The 20,194-nt window shown below is 38.2% G+C and overlaps 2 protein-coding genes across 2 annotated transcripts; one reads left to right on the forward strand and one right to left on the reverse strand.

The window, feature by feature from the left end:
• Positions 1 to 101: 101 nt before the first annotated feature.
• Positions 102 to 11,616, reverse strand: LOC110056059 (uncharacterized). The gene is made up of 22 exons (XM_089293016.1): positions 10,937 to 11,616; positions 10,403 to 10,453; positions 10,018 to 10,146; positions 9,830 to 9,904; positions 9,162 to 9,265; positions 8,419 to 8,705; positions 8,155 to 8,198; positions 6,920 to 6,962; positions 6,546 to 6,613; positions 6,326 to 6,418; positions 5,901 to 5,930; positions 5,731 to 5,803; positions 5,346 to 5,488; positions 4,515 to 4,664; positions 3,006 to 3,103; positions 2,488 to 2,586; positions 2,303 to 2,371; positions 1,768 to 1,860; positions 1,397 to 1,537; positions 965 to 1,059; positions 788 to 841; positions 102 to 583 (listed from the first exon to the last, which is right to left on the reverse strand). The coding sequence occupies exons 1-22, from the start codon at positions 11,096 to 11,098 to the stop codon at positions 558 to 560; spliced, it is 2,127 nt and encodes a 708-aa protein (XP_089149142.1). The 5' UTR covers positions 11,099 to 11,616; the 3' UTR covers positions 102 to 557.
• Positions 11,617 to 12,427: 811 nt separating this feature from the next.
• LOC110056093 (kelch-like protein 28) lies at positions 12,428 to 19,903 on the forward strand. The gene is made up of 4 exons (XM_020762531.2): positions 12,428 to 13,751; positions 15,280 to 15,447; positions 16,030 to 16,329; positions 16,782 to 19,903. The coding sequence occupies exons 1-4, from the start codon at positions 12,770 to 12,772 to the stop codon at positions 17,042 to 17,044; spliced, it is 1,713 nt and encodes a 570-aa protein (XP_020618190.2). The 5' UTR covers positions 12,428 to 12,769; the 3' UTR covers positions 17,045 to 19,903.
• The last annotated feature ends 291 nt before the right edge of the window (positions 19,904 to 20,194 follow it).

Here is a 20,194-nt window from a genome sequence, read left to right on the forward strand (position 1 = left end):
TGTCGCATTGACTGTGATGGCTATTATTCAGAAACTGATACCTTTGTTTAGTTTTAATCAACGACACTGTAACGGCAACTTCTTTACAACTGCGAGTTGGATAGACTTAAAAAGTGGTTCAACTTTTATTCAACAGCACATTAATATAATAAAAACCGGTCTTTATTTACACATTTTACACCATATTAAAAATGTTATAATATTAGACTTATAAATTATTCAATATGGTAAAGCCTTGGGCTGGAGAATGATCGACGACCTTGAAACAAGGATATTATGAGATTTCTATGTAACAAATAACTTCAAAAACCCTGTTTTCGAATTGCGACTACAAAAATGCTATTTGTCATTTCACTTCTTTTTAGGAAAAGCACCTTAAAGTCCGGCGAGGAGGTGTCTAAACATAGCGTTCACGTCTTCAATGCAATTGCCTTGCATAGTTGACATGTCAACGCTAGTCAATTATTCAGGCATTTCTGATCGCATGGCAAACTCCGGCCTCAATGATATGAGGGCTGTGATGTTTACATCAAGTAGTGAGTGTTTTCAGTCCAATGTTACCGTGCAGACAGACGAGGAGTGCCTGCGAATAAAACTTAACGTTAACTTCTTTCAACTCAGCGATAACAATACAGATTCTTCCTACTGATTTCCATGCATTTCTCATATCATGGGTAAAAAGAATTTGATAACAAATCAAATTACTGATCTGTTGCTGTACAGTTCTCTTGACTACTGTATTGACATTACATGTTCATCAATGTTAGGGCTCGTTACGGCTACGTACCTGGCATTCTATCAGGTCTGATAAAATCTTGACCAGTGGTTGACAGACGAGGTGCTGAGGACAGAAGAAGAACGTTACAGTCAAAAAAGACTGACTTACTGAATGGCCGACCGACCGACCGACCGACCGAGCGAACGGGCGACCTACTGACTGAAAAATTTCAAAATAGCTGCAAACCTCCTGAGTGATGTTTGTGGAAGTAGTGCGAGCTCACTGATAAAGGGGAAATCCTTTTCGCCATCTCTATAGTGCGTAACTGAGCGGACGTGAATCTGTAAAGAAAATTCGCACACAGTTATAAATCTCGAGCACTGGACGTTAGTTAACGTGGTTCGAACATTTTGGTAATGTTTTTATCCCGTACAACAATTTCTAACTCTTACATCTCTGGATAAAATCATTTAAATGAAATATATTGAACAGTGCTTTGTTTAAATATAATTAGGCAAGTTACATTTGCGACTTTGTTTAAATTTTCAACCAAGTTCATTGCTGGGAGTAAATGAACTCAATCATGTGATTTCGTCCAGCTTTTCGAGTGGACTGAACCATTTAATATAAAATTCTCCAACAGTGGTTACTATTTGCAAAGTAATTGAATTAATCTACCTTCTCTGTTCTGGTGGGCAGAAGTCCGCCTTCATTACTGAAGAAGCCACAGGTTTAGTTCCCCGACTCAGGGGGAGGTCCTTCGTCAAGTGTTTGGCAAATTCTTGGTAGTCGATGTAACCAGTATGATTTGTATCACATCTGAAATATTAATATGTGATATGTAGCCTGGTGAGCGCAAAATCGCAGATTTGCTCTGGTAAGTGAAGGACTGACGCTCTTTAAGCCACGAAAAATTGTGTCAAAACTAAATTTCTCGTTGCCGTTAGCAACCGAGTTCAATCTTCTTTTAAGAGCTCTGTAACAATGAACAAGTCAAATGACATGAACGACTTCGAGTATGAATTTCAAAACAACGATTTTTTACTCACATTTCAAAGAGTTTTTCAAACGTGTCCTGGTCCATGTCAACTCCAAGGTTTTTCAGAACGGCTCTCAAGTTATCCTTTGAAATTGTACCACTCCTGAAAAAAGATCAAACAAACCGAATATAAGAAAACTATTTTCTCGCTTTCTCTATGGCCTGGCCGATCAAAACTGAGGCAGCGTCCACACTGCGCCGGAGGAATTTCAAAAAAGGAGCTTTAATTCTCCGGTTAGGCCTACCGTCCACACTAATCCGTCACGAAAACGGGGCTTTCCGAAAACGCTCTTCAAACCGTAGGAATTTGAAAACGTCGGCTTTGCGTTTTCGTGTGGACGGAAAACATTTTGAAAGCGAAGCTTTCGAAAACGATGACGGCGTAGTGTGGACGGTGACTGTCTCACTACTTCTGACGGGAGGTGAAACAAATTGCACGCGCAGAAACAAATTACACCTGCAGAAGTAGTGAGTCAGGCCCCACTGATCCACATCAAATGTTTTCAGATTCTAGAGAACAACAGAAGTAACTATATTGTACTTACAAGCCTGTGTCAAATTCCAGAAAGGCTTTTCGCAAGTTTATATTCATCGGATCCCGTGGATTAAAGAATCTGTGAAAATAAAACATTATATAAACATAACAGTTTCTACTTCGTTAATGCATGTTCGAGTAAATGAAAAAATAAATTCTTCTTTAGAAGAGTATATCATAGTAAGGCGTTGATACCTGTGTTGACTTAACTGCTGTATGTGATTCTGAATCATGGACACTTTATCTCGTGCAGGGATGTTTGACACACTATGACTCCCTTGTTCTGCCGATTCACTGTAAATGAAAAAAAAAATACGATCTATTAATGCAGTATTGATCAACTTGAAGTTAACCGCCTTACGTAGCGTGTTTGTAAAGCTGCGTTTTCTGACGTTAGCCCTTCGTCAGGGCCAAGCGCTCTGCTAAAGTTCGAAACTTCATTTTTATAAACTCCCTACGAAAGGCGGCCATTAATTTACCTTTATTAACTAACTTCAAGTTGATCAATAGCTGGGAAGCTGCAACATTGCGTAAAATCTCGCAAAAATGAGATCAAGACTGGTGATGCTGACAATGATGTTTTGTTTAAGAAGAATCTCCTACATGCAACTACATCAACGCGAAGAATCGATTGAGATTTAACCGGCAATTAATGCAGCGCTATCAAGGATTTTGCTGTTTAGTTTCTTCAAACCTTTCCACATTTAACTGACCTTGGATAAACATGAGAGTATTTTTGTTCAGGGCCCTCACTTCTCCCAGCGGCAGGAAGAGATGGATCAAGGTGCAATGATGACAAGAACTGGTCATGCTGGAAAAAAAAAAAAATAAGATATTGACTGTTAAGATTCCAAGGGGAACAGGAAGAAAAAGGCAAGACGTGGCTGATAGATTGCGGTTAATATAGAAATTCTCACATCTTATAGCGGTTTTATCCATGCATTTTGTTCTAATACCAGTCGTGAGAATTTCACTTTTGATTCCTTGTTTCCACTGTCGCACATTAAAGAGAAACCACAATCCGGGACAAAAGTAGATGAGTGGGAAGGGGGGGGGGGGGGGGGGGGCGGGGCGGTGGGGGTTTACAGGGGGGTCAGAACTCAGAACCTCCCACTTCCCGTACCCTGCTCTCCCGCTTCCCGTACCTTTATCTCCCAACTCCCGACCTCGTTCGTTCTGCCCCCGTCCCCTGTAAATAAGGAGACTCAAAACACATCCTAGTTATTTAACTGCGCAATCCTTAGACGTTTCTTTTCCTTTCTTCCTTTGTTTTCAGCCTTGCTCCTCTCACTCTAAAAAGGCTTACGCGACAAAATTTCACGACCTATGACGTAACCACTGTAAAAGTGTTTCCAATTTTACCGGAAGTAAGCCTCAGTTTTTCAGCTCAAGGGCAAATTTTCGTTTTATAGTCGGTCCAGAAGTCTCAAAGTAAGCTAATGTAAGTCAAATAACATTTTAGGTTCTTATTTTTGAAAGTATTTTAATGTTTCATAAATTAGTCCCCCTTTCTTACGACTCCCGCTTCCCGCCCTTTCCTCTCTCGCTCCCCGCCCTTTCCTCTCCCGCCTACCGCCCCCTACTCTCCCGGGCTCCCGTCACCCTGTTCCCCCCCCCCCTCCTTTTTCTTTACTCCTCAAATATTTCGCTCCCTTCCCCTCTTTGGAATGTTGTGACCATGTGAGTGTCACCCCTGTTTCATAAAGGGAGTTTTAGCAATGACGACGGCCGACGGCGACACCGAGGACGACGCCTTGAAAGAAAAAGTGTTCATATTTTACTCTCAAATGTCGCAACTGTGTAGATCTTTTCAGTTCGCCTATCGGTCTAAAAACTTGCTCAGGCTAAATATGTAATGACAGCGTTCACTTCCAAAGGAAGACACGAAAAATTTTGCCATTGCGGTTCACGTTCTCTAAAATACGTACGACTTTGACATTTCACGTTGGTGTTTTGCAGAAGACGGCAAAGAAATGTACAAAGATTCAAAACGCACGTGCAGGACCATTGTTCTGCTGATTAAACTTTTGTTTGGCTACGTTCTCGTTGGCGTCGCCGTCGTGGTTTGCTAAAACTCCCACTGATTGGGAGGGTGGAAGTGGCTATAATTTAACGAAACAGGAGTTTTTTCTATCAAGGGAGGTAATAGATGTCGGTTCGAAAACGCTCATTTGCAAAAATGTCCCTGCATGATTATTAGTATTGCTCCCGAATTTTTGCACCTGTTCAGTATGCTTGGGCTCCTCATCTGAACCAAACTGAAAATGAGTGCTCCTGTTATCTTGAATTCTCTTCTTGCAATCTGCTTTCTTCTCTTGAAGCTTGGATGTTGAATCACCAGTCACCAGCTCTTCAACAGGAATAAACTCCTCCTGATTTAAAAAAAAAAAAAATACCGTAAACTTCCGAAAGTAGCGACCCTCGTGGCGCAATTAGCAGCCTTTGGGGCTCGTTACTTTCGAGGGGTCGTTACTTTCGGGGAGCAAAAAGCATTATATAAAGTTGGTAGAACTTGGCTCTTCTTCCAGTTTAAATCTCCATTGCTGCCACATGGGTGATCGTGAGCTCTTCATGTCTAGACCGTGTTGTCAGTAGTTAAGAGGAAAGTTAGCTACTGTAGTACTGAAGTACTGTTTGTACTTCATGACGCACTGCTACGTTAGTTTGCTGTAACAATATCTCGGTGCACTGGTCGAGATTTCAATTTTAGTTTGAAGAAACATTCCTTTTAATGCGCTCCCGCTGAAAATGTTACTATACGTAACTTTCACCCGAAAAAAATTAATATGCTATTGAACATGTTGAATCTAGGTCTCACTATTTTCAGGGAGGAGGTGTGGTTGGGGGTGGGTTCGCTACTTTCGGGGGGTCGCTACTTTCGGGATTTAATAGCGACCACAATATTTTGACCTCACGGGGCTCGTTACTTTCGGAAATTTATGTTAGACAGAAGGAATTTTAAATAGAGGTTCAGAAATCATTGCCCTTCACCTATAAATCAGTAGTGTTACAAGTAAGCACGACAGAAAAATTCAAGCAAAATAGAATCATACCTTAGTCTCAGAAGGTAAGGGCCATAGTGGTGTCCTTAGGAGGGCCCCATCACTGTCCAGATATCGATATCTACTTTTGGGTTCCTTCTGGGGGCTCAAGTAAGGAACACCCTTTGGTGGAGGTAGGTAGTCAGCCCCTGTCACTAGAGAACCAGAGGCACATGGATTAAAAATTATGTTTAAACAAAAACAGATAATAATTATTTTTTTTTTACACTTTTACATCATTTTACTTCTTTCAATAACAAAGGTTTGATCTGATGACGTATCAGATCAGACGTAATGAAAATATTATTAATTATATCCCATTTATTAAAAAGACAGGTTTTCAAATAAAGCATAAATTGGGTTGATTTGTACTTCACTGTCTTCCTAAACCACTTACTTGATGCCTGTCTGTCACCAGGATGACGCATGGCATTACATGCTAAAACAACAGCTGGAGTATTATGACGATCCTGGAGATGAGGAAGAAAAAAAAAGTCTAGCATTGACCAACATTTGAGTTTTTCTGGCCATGAAACATTTTAAAGTAAAATTCCAAAGGATACATACCCTATTGAATTTAGTGTCAGCAGCTCTGCCCTGAAAAACAAAATCTTTCATTATGTCTCTCTTCATCTTGAGTTTTAAACATTTGAAATATATTACAAACCTCCATCGTATTCTAAAACTTTCTAAGTTACAGAGCAGTTTTCGTTTGATTGTCGGAAAGTAATTGGTTCTGCATCAACTAGGCTACACAGTTGGCTTAAAAAATTCACGCCACTTTTCATCCAATCAGAAGTAAAACCAAAACCTGATTTCTGACTCACTCGCACTCTTTTCCCCATGCTTTGTGTCACATACATGTAATTACTTCCAGTTTTGATTGGTTCACTGGATTGTCCATGTCCTTTGTGATTGGCTAGAGTGATTACTTTGGTTTTGGTTTTAGGACACTCAATTGAAACCTGCTCTATGGTCTTAAATGAAATTACCTGGCCAATTTCCCTAATATGATTCTTGTGATTAACAAAATCAGTTTTGTTTGTTGAGCAAGGTGGCAAGCAGTCCTCAAGGTTTGGAAGAACCTAACAGTTTGAAAAGAAAAAGATTTATAAGAAAGCAAAAATATACATTTTTAACTAATGTTAACCCAGCTAACAAAATATACATGTGAAAAATATTGGTTACAGCACAGCACAGCAAAATAAATACCTTTGAAGAGATTGGAGGAGGAGCAGGAAGCGGTTTAATCAGGCATTCTCGTTTACCAAGCATGAAATCTAGGGATATAAATAAAGAAGTTTATTAGTTAGCTGTCATATGATGGGGCAGACCTTTATGGTCACACTTGTCCTGTCATTTTTGTTTTTTTTGGCAAATTGTTTTGTTATATGCCATCCTGGCCAGGACTGTACAGTCTTTAGAAAGAGTATCACAACCACATTAGTTAACTAATTTATGCAGCACATGATTCTGATTGCATTATAGAATAAAGATTCTGCTTTCCTACAAGAAAACAAATTTAGATATCTGAAGTTATGCAAACTTGATTTAATACAATAAATTTATTACTATGATAATCTTACCTTTGTAATAAAGTGACCTTCTGTCATCTGCATTGGTTCCTAACTGAAAGAAACAACCAAATGTGGATAAAAGAAATTGATAATTTAAATAAATAATGAAGACCTGCGACAAGCTTATACTTATGGTGCTCTCTCAGTATGATTTTTTGTTAGAGCATCTCTGAGAGGTCTGTAAGTTTGACTAGTCTTGTTTTCAATATTCACTATCATTATATCTCCCAGTTAGTATGCATGCCGTGATTGGTCAATTTAGCGAGCCGTAATGTACTGTACGGCCCACTAAAATTTAAAGCTGTTTTTGTTGTCAAAATGTTTCGTGATTTATCGCCAAGTGTTCTTAACTTTTATAGCAAGTAAAAGTTTAAAACTTTCTTTTATTCTAAATTGTGTATTAAAGCGTGCTAACAACTTAAAAACGATTTCAACACTTAGTGTTCGTAACATTTTTAGCAGGTAAACATTTAAAACTTTCTTTCACTTCTAAAATTGTGTATTAAAACCTACTAACAATAATTTCAAATTGTCTAGTTTAGCTTTCAAGGTGCGTAATAGAAATTTGAAGCAGTTCTGTGTGAATAGAAATCATTCCCGAACCCGTCAGACACCCGGTAGAGATATAAAAAATAGCTTACTAACCTTGTTTTCTCAGTCGGTACTGTAAGTTATGAATCATTGTTTTTTTCCCTTTGATTTATGGCCAACATGGTTCACGCTTGGGCCATAAATCAATGGGGAAAAAACTTGGTCCGTAACTTACAGTACAGCCCTCGAACTCGGGTCGTAAAAGGTATGTACTACATAAATGATAGATCTCCATAAATCATCAGTTTTACACCAATTTATTATATTCAGTGTGTATTTTTTAAAAAGTAATCTAATTAACAAATTGACGTCAGTTTTTCATGCGTCTGTCCTGCTATTAATGATGAATTTTGCCATAACATTGTCAAAGTAGCTGTGGATCCACGAGGGGATAGCCGAGTGGATCCGCATACTACTTTGACTATGTTAAGACGAAATTCATCGTCCATAACTGGACAGACGCATGAAAAACTGACATCAATTTGTTTATTACCATAACAAACTGTCAAATTGCACATTTTCGCTCTTTGGCACATCGCATAAATTATAATTTCATGTGTCACTCTGCTTATTGACAATGAAAATTAGCCAATGAGCACACAAGAATTCCTGCAGTTATTGTAAAAATGTGTGTCGTGTGTACATGAGCTTACCACAAAGTGAGTGCTGCGTTGATAGTAGGGATGGTTTGGATCATCTGCAAAAGAATAATAGATATCTTGTTGAAATTACCAGATTAACTTCATATTTCAAAAAAAAATAGAAATGAATTTAAAAATTTTGAATTGCATTGTCAATACGAAAGTTGCCCACCAAGCTTCAATTTAAAATATACATTGAAATTTTTCAGTAGCCACAGTGATATAATGAAGTACTGCAACATCATCTTTTCATTATATATACAAATAATATTTTACCTCTTGGGTTGACTGGATATTCTTCTGATTCAGCCTGTCTTTCTTCACCTTGCTGCTTCATATCTGTGAATCCATCAGTCTTGCTAGAAAATGGTTTGATGTGGAAATCATTGCAAGTGACTGAGTGTTGCACAGAGCATGGTTCAGCAACATTCCAATCACCTTGTCTAAATACACTTGATTTGTAAGTCTCCAAAGCTGTCTTGGAAGTTGTGTTTGTGGAGCCAACTTCTTCTGTAGAGTTTTCTAACTTGTTCTTGAAGGAGTGTCTTGTTTCTGTACCATACCTGCAATATTGAATTAAAAACATCAAGAGACAAAACTTATGGACAGCTGGCAGTCTGTTTCTCTCTTGAAATTCAGCAAGGGTTTTAAGGCAAGACGCTTTAGCCTAAAAGGGAATGGGGCTAGACATGGGCGTGGCATGTGCTTTATTCGCTCTCAGTCATACAGTTCTTTTGCATAATTTCACAATGGCTGATTACACTTGTTTAAGTAAACCCTTTGACAAAAATCCAGCTGCCAGCAGACAACAAAACTAATAACTCCCTAAGCTAATCTGTTCAAGCTCAAACAAGAGCAAACAGCCTTCTCTCATTTTATTGAAGTTTTTGGTGGATCATGCATTGCAAAGTCACTCAGATAAACCAGGGAAAGTTATTTTCCGCTACACAAACTTCATTTCTTAGACTTTCTGGGTAACTGTATGCAGAGCATAGCCCAAAATTGATGGGTACTCTTACCCATTCAAATCAGCTCCAAACTGAAAATGAGTAGCATTCAGATCATCAGTATGTTTCTGACATTCTGCTCTGTTCTTTGCACTGGAGCCTTGTGCCTGGCCTTTCTGCAAGTCACAAAAATTGTAAATTATGATTATTGGTAATTATTTCATAATAAATAAACAATAGCCTCCATTTGAAGCAGAAACATGCTCAGATATTTGTCCGCCAACATGATCTGTTCTGAGAAGTGAACAGTTTTCTGAGAGTGTAGCTTGAGGAAAACTGCGAGCTTTGAGGAACAGATGATGTCTGCAGACAAATATCTGAGCATATTTTTGTGCCAAATGGAGGCTAATGTGTTTATTATTCTTCAAATGTTTTTTGCGCAACACGTGCGGTTTTAAAAAATTGGGAAATTTCACTCAGATATTCCCAAGTTTTTGCCGGGGGATATTCAGTTACATGATGTGTTTAGACCAAACACGTGCAAGCGAAAATAATTGATGGATTATAATTATCAATATATTGAAAGAACTAAGTATAATTTAAAAAAATCATAATCACTAAGGTCTAGAGCATGACTTTTTCAGTGTAAGAGGAAAGAAAAATTTTTATAAGGATTAAATTATGTCAATGCATTTTTTCATAAATTCTAAACAATTTTTTTAATTAATAATTATGAATACCTTTGCAAACATGCTGTCATATACTGATCCAGACTTGCCAAATGTTCTATCAGTCATGTACTTAGGAGCAAAATCCTGTTAATTAAACGAAGACCAAATTAAATTTACTCTTAAACAATATTAAAAAGGAATTTAATAAGTCCTACACTAAGTATTACACTATTAAGTACACAATGCAGTTCACTTACAGCAATACTTGTCGATTGGCTAGGAGCAGCTTTAACAGGGACTCCCTGGAGCTTGTTGTCAAAGTCCTTAGCTGTGGTTGCCACCAAGGGGCCCTCCTCTGCACCCAGTACAAAACTGGTGACGTTTGTCTGGCAACATAAACAAGCGCAAATCAAATATAATTGGCCATTATTACTCCACCATTACACTACTTTGCCGTATTTTCCAAGTACAATTAGCTAGAGCAAAGAAGACGAGTTCTACAATTGGTATCACAATTTTGCGAATCGACATTAAAAAAATATCAACGCGATCGGCAAATTTACGTATATTTGGCGTTCCATTATCAATGCAGACAATGTAATAAATCTTTAAACAACTATTGCGCAAAACACAGCAACCTACCCGCACATCCAGTTTCCTGCCATGTTTGACACTTTTATCTACGTCAGGTTTCTTAAACGAGAAAATTGAGAAAATAGCAACAAATTATAAACTCCATGCTGTTGATCGCCAAATCAAATTTCCGTCAATATTAAATGCGACGCACTTCGAATCTCTTACACCACTGGTTACTACTTTCCATTTACAAGCAAAATGACGAAGATTTTCATTATAATATTTCTTTTTTTGATTATTTATAGAGAATATTACAAATTGTGTCCCAAAGCTCTCGAATCACGCCGGAAATTTTTCAGTCACCGCGATGCGGTGAAGTACGTTTTAGATACATTGCAATTAAAAGGGGGAGCACAATAAACAATTTTTGCGGTCCTTGAAGTATTTTGACCCTTGACGACCTCGTGTGGTGTGCAAATATTTTCAAAGAAGCTTCCTCTGATTTCTACAGTAGCCGCAGAACGTTAACCATCACAAATGATCTTGATGTGCAATCTTTCAGTTATCTTTCAATTAAGAAAAAACTTGACTAGCGCCTACCTCAAAAGAAATCGAAAAGGAAGTCTTCCAGGGATTCTTCTGCTCAGAATGCCACTCTCCTTCTTGTAACACATGATCGCGCAAAAGAATATCTTTGATTCCAGTTTTTGCACTGATCCGGGACGGACCATAAAGTTCTTTGTTTAAGCTCGTCGTAAACATCGGGATATCAGTTAATTGATTTGTAAATACTACACTTTCGAAGTCCGTGAAAAATATTTACTCTTCTATCCACGAAACAAATAGAGCCTACCGTACTGGAATGCAACAAATCTGATCGTTGCTAAGATACACGAGAAATTAAATACCACCTAGGGAGGGGTGGGCTAATTAGAACTTTTGTTACGTAGATAAAGAAAAGCGACGGGTGTTTGAAGGAGGCAGTACAAAAACAAAACAAAACAAAAAGGTCACAGCTGAAAAAGTTTCTTATACGTTCCAAGTCGATGTGAAGGTGAAAACAAAAACCAAGCAAACACATTGCTTGCTATATGGATGCCAACTTCATTCCCTATTTTCTGGGATTGTAGGTCATTTGGAAGCCAAACATGTATAAACAGTCTTATTGTACTAATACGGTAACTTAATAACGTACCGCATTTTATTTATTTGGAAAACAAATGTCTGCTCAAACAGTATATTGATAATTGCATCTCAGTAGTCACTTATTAAGACGCAATCACAACTTGTTTCAACTGCTTTTAAAAAAAATAAGTTTAGTTCGGAGCTCCTGTTATTTGGTTCACATAGTCTTTAGTAAGGGAATAAGGTAAAATTGATTGTCTCCATATTAAGGATAAGCTGCCATGGGTACAATGTTTATCAAATTGAGTGTAGGGACAAGATCTCATGTATGCACACATAATTAATTACGTTTTGTGTACCCCACACCCAGACCTCGGCAGTGGAATTTTTCTATAAACAAGATGACAGCCGATACTCTACTGGCACTAGATTGGCTCTTGTTGCTGTGTTATATTTTCCCTACTCGCATATTGTTAAATAATTATTTTCTCTGTTCAAACGAGTCCAAGCTCTTTCAAATGGACTTATTTGGGTAGCTTCCGTTCCTTACCTTTGGCGCCGCGGGGCACTATAGTATCCATATATGGCTTCTTTTTCTGCTAACGGTTTTCCTTCGTCAACACTCTAATTACAAACGCCCTAATTTTATCTCTCAGAAACCCAGGTAGCACAATTTTATATGCACCAGGTAAAAACCAGATGATATTATACTAGTTTTAATATTAATGATGCATTTGTTTCTTGCATAACTGAGACTGGCATATTAGCTCATATTGATATCTTTATCTTATATTCAACGCTAACAAAATCGTTTGAACATTCCTCACTTACCCAAAACTGGCCTTATAGATAATTTCTTCGTCAAGTCATTTTCGTTGGGTTTTCGTGACCTGTTCCGGGCAGTGTTTATTTTTAGCACACACTGGTCTAAATATATAATGTGTTTAACATGCTAATGAATTTTTAACCAGTGTTTTAGGGGGTTTCCATCGAAACAGAATCAGTCCTAAGACACGTTGCAAAATCAAATTGTTAACGAAGTGACAACATCGTCCCTCTTTTCGCGAAGTGTTTTTTGTTCCAAACCGTAAAATGGAAGAGTAACAAGAGAAGACAAGAGAACCATCTGCCTCAGACAAGGCTACTTGACATGCTCCACACAATCAACCGCTGAGCGATCTGAGGCTGTCGTGTCGCTGAATCCTTTCGAAAAAGGTTTCTCGAAGGGAATATCGCTTGTTTTGGTTTGAAATTTCAATGTGTTCGTCAGTTTTCCCTTGCATTGATCAATGCAGGGATTGAAAAACGATGGTGAATGAATCGGAGGTTAATTCGGGAACGCCAGAAGTGGTACATTCAAACCAGCTGCTAAAAGGATTGAATCAACTGCGACAGCGCCGAGAACTTTGCGATGTTGAACTTTGTGCTGGAAAACACAGGGTTTCGGCCCATCGTGTGGTCCTTTCTGCTTGCAGTCCCTACTTTAATGCTATGTTCACGGGAAAACTTCTTGAAAGCCAAAAACAAGTCATCCAATTAAAAGAAGTCGACGAAAATGCGCTTCATATTCTGGTCGATTTCGCGTACACCGGAAAAGCTCAAGTCACACAAGAGAACGTCCAAGTTTTGCTACCAGCTGCCAATTTGCTGCAGTTAAACAGGGTCAAGGAGATCTGCTGCCATTTTCTTAGCCAGCAGCTTCATTCGAGCAACTGTTTAGGAATCAGCAAGTTTGCGGAAGCCTACTCTTGTCAGAGCCTTACGAAGAAATCAAGGAAGTACGTTCAAGACCACTTTCAAGAAGTGATCCAACACGAGGAATTTCTCCTTCTCTCAGCTTCTCAGCTGACGGAGCTACTCCGGGATGACAACCTAAACGTTGTATCAGAACAAGTAGTGTTTGAAGCAGTGCTATCTTGGATTAAACACAAACTCCAGGATAGAATTTCACTCCTTGGAAAACTGCTTCAGTACGTCCGGTTACCTCTGTTGACATTGCGTTTCCTCACACTTAACTACGAGACAAATGAACTGATTCGCGCAGACAGGACGAGCCAAATTTTATTAAACGAAGCGTTAAAATACAGACTTGTGCAAGGAAAATGCCTTTCTTGTGACACAACGGTGAATCCTCGTCGAGCACCGAAACGCATCTTTGCACTTGGTGGTAAAAATGGCCTTTTTGCCACTTTGAGTAGTGTTGAATATTATGAACCCGAAAGAGACAGATGGGTTGAAGTATCGAGCATGAATCTCAGAAGATTCGAGTTTGGAGCAGCGGTTTTAGATGGTAATTAAGTCCCTTACGTAGTTTAAAGCTGTATTCACGTCAACAGTCCACAATGCAGTTATTGGTCACGAAAATGAGTCATTGATTTGTTTTTGTGTGATTCACCGGTAGTGAATACACGTTTTGTGGATAATTTGACCAATTACAATGTTGACTGTTAAAATATTTTTAATCATTCACAATTTGATGACAGATTAGTGCTATCAATGATCTTTCAATTTTTGTTATTTATAATTTAAATATTTGTACCAAAAGGGGTAAACAAACCTGTCTCCTCCCACATTCACAGCCACAATTTTGCAGGTATTTATTTAGGTAGGTAGAGTTATTTGCAAACCCAAGTCAGATTTCAAAGACAAGAATAGAAACTAAAAGGGAAAATATCACATTCAGAAGCCAATCATCATGTAACATTGAGTTTCTGCTGACTGAATTATATTAAAATTTCAAAATCAATTTAGGGATATTTTATTCAACTGACAACAGCTTTGAATTTTGTTAATCTTATTGAAAGTATCTGAGAGAGAGCAAGTTCTTTTAGCATGACAGACTCTTTGTCTCAGTGGAAAGACAGGAACTTGATGGATTAGGCATCATAACAAACTGCTTTTATGCATCTTGAACAACAAATGAGGAGACAAACTTAGTTGAGACAGATAATCTATTAATGCTTTTAAAATGGGAATGAGACAAATCATGTCTGTGCTAGGCATTTCCTCAAGAAAAGGGATCTACTTTAATTTCCAAATCTTGACTGGCAAATTAAACTGGGGCCTTGTCTGTATGTCCCGTTTGTACACTAAATAGAGCAGCAGGTAATTTTTTTTTGAAAGATTATGTTTCTCTAGTGTAGGAAGGACCACCTCTCTGATTCAGGGTCAGCTATGAGAATTAAATAGATCAGCAAATAGTTGTTCTGGGTAGCTGCGCTATTCCCTGGGGGGAGGGGGGTACTACCAGAAAAATTTGGTGGGGGTGTGCAACCCACTTCCCAAAACCCTTACCCTATTTATGGTCAAAATCTGCGATTTTCACCACCCTATTTATGACCAGACCAAAACTTTGATACCCTATTTATGACCATTGCGGCTGACACAGTTGCCCAGCTATAAACATAATTTTTGAAGGGTTTTTGTTTATGGCCTTATCGATAATGATGACAAAGTAGCTTCTTCTAAACAACATACCCAATTCAAGACCAGAGTACAAATACCATACCCTATGTAAAACCAAAATGGCCAAAGTTGATACCCTAATTATGACCGAAACAGCTGAAAAACCATACCCTTTGGGGTCGCACATACCTATATAGCCCATAAGGGGGTTACCCCCCCCCCCACCCCCAGGCGTTATCCCTGACAAATGTTCACATTTAATAAAATATGACTCTAGGACTGCCTTGATGTCTTTACACAGTAGTTATTACTTAATACAAGTATATCATTCAATAGCAAATTGTTGGTGCTAAAGTAAGGCAGCTGTACTTGCACAGACAGGGCATAAGTCTTTGATTGCTTGTTTCTTGTAGGTAAACTTTATGCAGTTGGTGGCCTTGTTTGCGGTGTTGGCGTGCACAGTGGTGCACCATTCAGATATTGTGATAATGGAAGTGAGTGTTTTGATCCTGATACTGGTCAATGGAGTAGAGTGCCACCCATGAATCAATGTCGCAGCAACCACACAGTGCAACCGTTAGGTAAGGGAATGTAAAAAATTGTTTCAAATTTCATAAAAGCTGTGTAGACTACTATTCCGTGGGAGGCGCGGTGGGCTCATGGTTAGTGCGCTGGTTTCCAGATCGATCAGTCCGGGTTCGAGCCCTGGCCGGGGACATTGTGTTGTGTTCTTGAGCAAGACACTTTAGTCTCACAGTGCCTCTCTCCACCCAGGTGTATAAATGGGTACCGGCAAACTTAATGCTGGGAGTGACCCTGTGATGGACTAGCATCCCATCTAGGGGGGAGTAGAAATACTCCTCGTTGCTTCATGCTACAGAAACCAGAATAAGCTCCTGCCTGGTGGGCCACTTGGCTTGTATGCAGACTTTTCGTTTTCTTTACCTGGACTACCATTCAGGGAAATCTGGGAGAGTGAGCTTTCAGGGAAGTGATATCTCAGTTGTTTATTTTCTACACAAAAGGAGTAAATCTCAGATAAAATTTAAAGGTTCGTGAAACAAGGATTGGGAAGTAATGGCTTCTACATTTTTGACTTTCAGTAAATCTTTAATGATTGCCTGTTAGTGTATAGTACTAAATAATTATTTATTTTTGTCCAGGTGGCTTCCTCTATTCTCTTGGAGGCTATGATGGCAACTCATACCTCAATACAGTGGAATGCTACAACAGTCACACCAAACAATGGAGTCATGTGGCACCAATGCACTACAGTCGAAGCTGCTTTGCCACAGCAGTTTGTGATGGATATCTTTATGCTCTTGGGGGCTATGGGCCATCCTATCTGAGAACTGTTGAACGGTATGACCCTGCCTCTAATTCATGGGAGATGATGCCCGCAATGAGCACATACAGAATCAATTTTGGAGTGGGGGTTTTGAATGGATGCCTCTATGTAGTTGGTGAGCAAATGTGTTACATTTGGTATGTTTAATAGTGTTCCCGTGACAACACAATTGATTACATGAACATAAAAACTTTATTTAGGAAATATAAAATATGTACCGTGTTTCTATAACTCGATAGTGGAAGTTTGGGAGACAGGTGAGTGTTTCCACAGCTTTTTCAAGTTCTCCCAAACTTCTATGAGTGTTTCTATAACTTGATAGGAACACAGAGAACATGTTTTCTCTTTCTTTTAAAAAATTCTGAGACAAAAAAAGAAAACAATTAATTTTGTTTACTTTGACCATCAAAATGTACATTCTCTTTACTCGCGCTATCATTACATCTGCTCTTGAAACAGCTTGTGCCAGTTCTGTGTTTCTATCAACTTATAGAAACACTATTTTAAACCAATCAGCGTGCATATTTCCTTTGGGTTATTTTCTAATTTTACTTATTTTATTTTCAGGTGGCCACAATGGCGTGTCCCATTTACGAAGTGTTGAACGATTTGACCCAGTCTCCAGTGAGTGGACTATGGTAGCCCCAATGAGTCGCCCTCGCACAGGTCTTAGTGTTGCGGTGTTGAATGGACTTCTGTATTCAGTTGGTGGTCATGACGGCACAGGTTATCTTAGTCTTGTTCAACGCTACGATCCATCTTCCAACACATGGCACAATGTAAAGAGCATGTGCTCTAGTCGATGTAGTTTTGGAATAGCAACTCTGTAAACATTTTCAAAATTAATGTGTATATAAGCAGTTATTCAAAATTTTAATTATGGACTGAAGTAATAATTTTATTATTGAATATAGATTCATATTGAGCCTTTACTAGGAATATCACATACATACCATTTTGTGAATCCAGTGATGCACTTGTTCAAGACAATATTGACCATATTGTAATGTATATAGGAAGAGCTGGAAAGACTGACACAAGTCAGTCCATAAAAAGTCATCCAGCCCAGGACCCTTGTTTGAGGAATTAGTTACCATGCACAATTCAGAATGTGAAAAAAAACAAAAACAAATCAGGTGTTATTCAGTCTGGACAGGAAAATATTTGATGTTTCTCAGTTATTTTTCACAGACCTGGTCACCCAAGAAATGTTCCTTGACAGTTCGCTAGCTCAGTCACATTCAGTTTAATCTTTGGTTCATTTGTGTTGTTTTTGGGATGTGTGTTTCTCTTCCTTGCAGTTGAGCAGTCTGATTTTCCTGTCATGTAGGATGAATGAGTCAGCTGGCCTGCTGTCATTTACTCTATCAAAGTTGAAATTCTTCCAACTTCTTTTCATACGTACTGTACAGTACTTTGTGATTTACTTACTAGGAAGAGATTTGATTCATGATAAGTTTGCCCTCATTAAACAACATTCATGCACAATGCATGACCTAGTAGCAACTTTCATACATTTATTATATGGCATATTCTTGTAACTGACAAACTGTGCACTCTAATTGGCTAGTTGTAGGGAATTATAATTTCTCCCATAATATGCCCATGGGTGGATTGCATGCTTGCTAAAACAAAGCAAAAAGCCATATAGTAAACAACTTAATATCAACCTCAACTGTTCGGTCTTAATGGGAGAATCTCAAACCTCTACCTTGCCATATTAACCTCACTATCGCTCTGACAGTCAACACGGCAAGGTCTCAGTCTGAGATTTTCCTGTAAAGACCTCACTCTTGGTTGATAAGTAGTTAGTAAGAACATTTCTTACAAAGACTTGAGATAGGGTTTTGGCATTGTGGTTTTCTCACATGAGATGCTTAGCTCATTAAATGTAGGCTAAAAAATTGTTGAAGAGGGTTTTGTAAAGGAATGTTAAGTACTTCAGAAATATCCATACTCCTGACATAATGTTTTTGGTTAGCTCTCCCCCCTCCCTCCCCTCCCTTGCTCAACCAACCCTTAGGAATTTTCAGTTTAACTAGTTCTCCCCCCTCCCCCTCAGAATTTCTGCTAACCTTCCTTGGGATAGGAATGGATATTTCTGGAACTGCATTTAACAGTAAACCATAAGATAGATAAGAAATAATTAAATGCGAGAGGAAAGGGGAGTCAAAAATGCTTTGTAAATAGATATCTTCATTTTTCGACATTGAGCAATAAATAATATGATGTCCTCTTCAGCATGTACCTTTGATATACTTTTACTGAGACACGTTAAGAACTTCCTCACCAGTTCTGTTTGATTCGACCAAGAATTTTGAGGGTATAGTATTAGTTGATGTTGTCAACATTGCCAATGTGATGTGAGACTTCCCACAAACACAATTCAAGCTTTGTTTGCATTACCCAAACTCAGTATCATATTTGTGTTTTATAGAATATATTATACAGCTGTATCAAAGTTATATGACCTTAAAATAATGCAATATTATATTATCAATGTGTTTTTATGAAATTATTTCAATTAAAGGACCACTAAGAATGTGAGCAGCTTTTTTAATTGTCAAAGGGCTTATAATAAAAAAAATGTGCATTTTAATGTGCTGCACATTATTGCTGTTCTAAAAATATAAATTTTGGCTTCACTAATCAGTAAATTATATTTGCTACAGTCAAGTTGACATAAAAACCAGTAATGAAATGTACTATTTGGCATTATATAAGAGATTATATGATGCGAAATAGACTAGTCACTTACCCTGCATAGAACCAATGATGCATGCTCTTGTGGATCACTGGCCTTGAAATAGTCATCCCACATGAGGCTGCAATAACAAAAAATTACAGTGGTGAAGCTGACAAAGAACTAAGCAAACACATACAAGCTCCGCCAACTCTATGAGGGGTCACCTCTACAGTTTGTCCCTTCCTGTATCTCCTTGTGTGAACAGTACACCATCTCCCTTCCTGCGAACGTACATTTTAATGCCATCCAGCACTGACATTATGCTGTTTACCTGATTAACATAGAATACAATGATAATCATTCTTGTCAGGTTCCTGGATAAGAACATCTTTCTTACAGTTTATAGAGTTTTTATTTTTAGCATGGTATATATCCCATGCTCATAATTTATCACTCTCTATGGGAAAGGAAAACTTAACTTGACTAAATGATGCTGCCTTGAACCTTCAAGTTTGCATTTTTCTTTAAATGTTTGTATTGAAGAGTTGGTCATACATCTAAGGGAGTTTATCTGCTTGTGATAGGAGACAAGTGGTAACTCCTCTTGCCTGATTTTTTTCTCTTTCTTAGAGATGTATTAAGCTTAGCAGAAACTTCCTTGATGTTGCAGAATTGTGTTTATTTATTTATTTACTATTAATAGATTTTAATAATTTTATTTTGGGGGCAGAGTTGAGGATCTGACACTATCTGCAGATTTTTAATACCCTATTCGTAACTCTTTTAGGGAAACAAAATTTAATATAAGTTCTGTATACTGTAGGCTTTAATAATTTGTAAGAAAACATTTTACACCTCATTGGTTAATACTATAATAATTATAGTTATAATTATTAAAACTGTAGGCTTAACCTAAAACATGGAAAAAATTACTACAGACAGTACTTGTATTTGAAATGACAGTTTTCTGATCAGAAATTTTTAATAAATTTTTGAAAACAAAGATTCTGACTAGAGCCGGTTTCTACCTGTGGCAAGTGTCTTGGACAATGATTTCCTTTTGACCAAGGGGAAATTTAAACAGTGTGGCCAGGCTTTAGCCGCCTACGCAGACAGTCTTTGGGCTCATCACACAATCTTCCGCACAAGATTGCGTGACGAACCCAAAGAGCATCTGTGTAGGAGGCTTGCCAGGCATTTACTGTGGGACAGTTTGCAAGGGAGGACAGTTTAGGAGAATAGGTTGGAGCTCCATACTTTCACACATGGAACCATTCACACCTCACCTGTAATC

Source organism: Orbicella faveolata, unplaced genomic scaffold (genome assembly GCF_042242905.1).
Source record: "Orbicella faveolata isolate gen_17 unplaced genomic scaffold, um_ofav_v1 contig_24, whole genome shotgun sequence".
Taxonomy (NCBI): Eukaryota; Metazoa; Cnidaria; class Anthozoa; order Scleractinia; family Merulinidae; genus Orbicella; species Orbicella faveolata.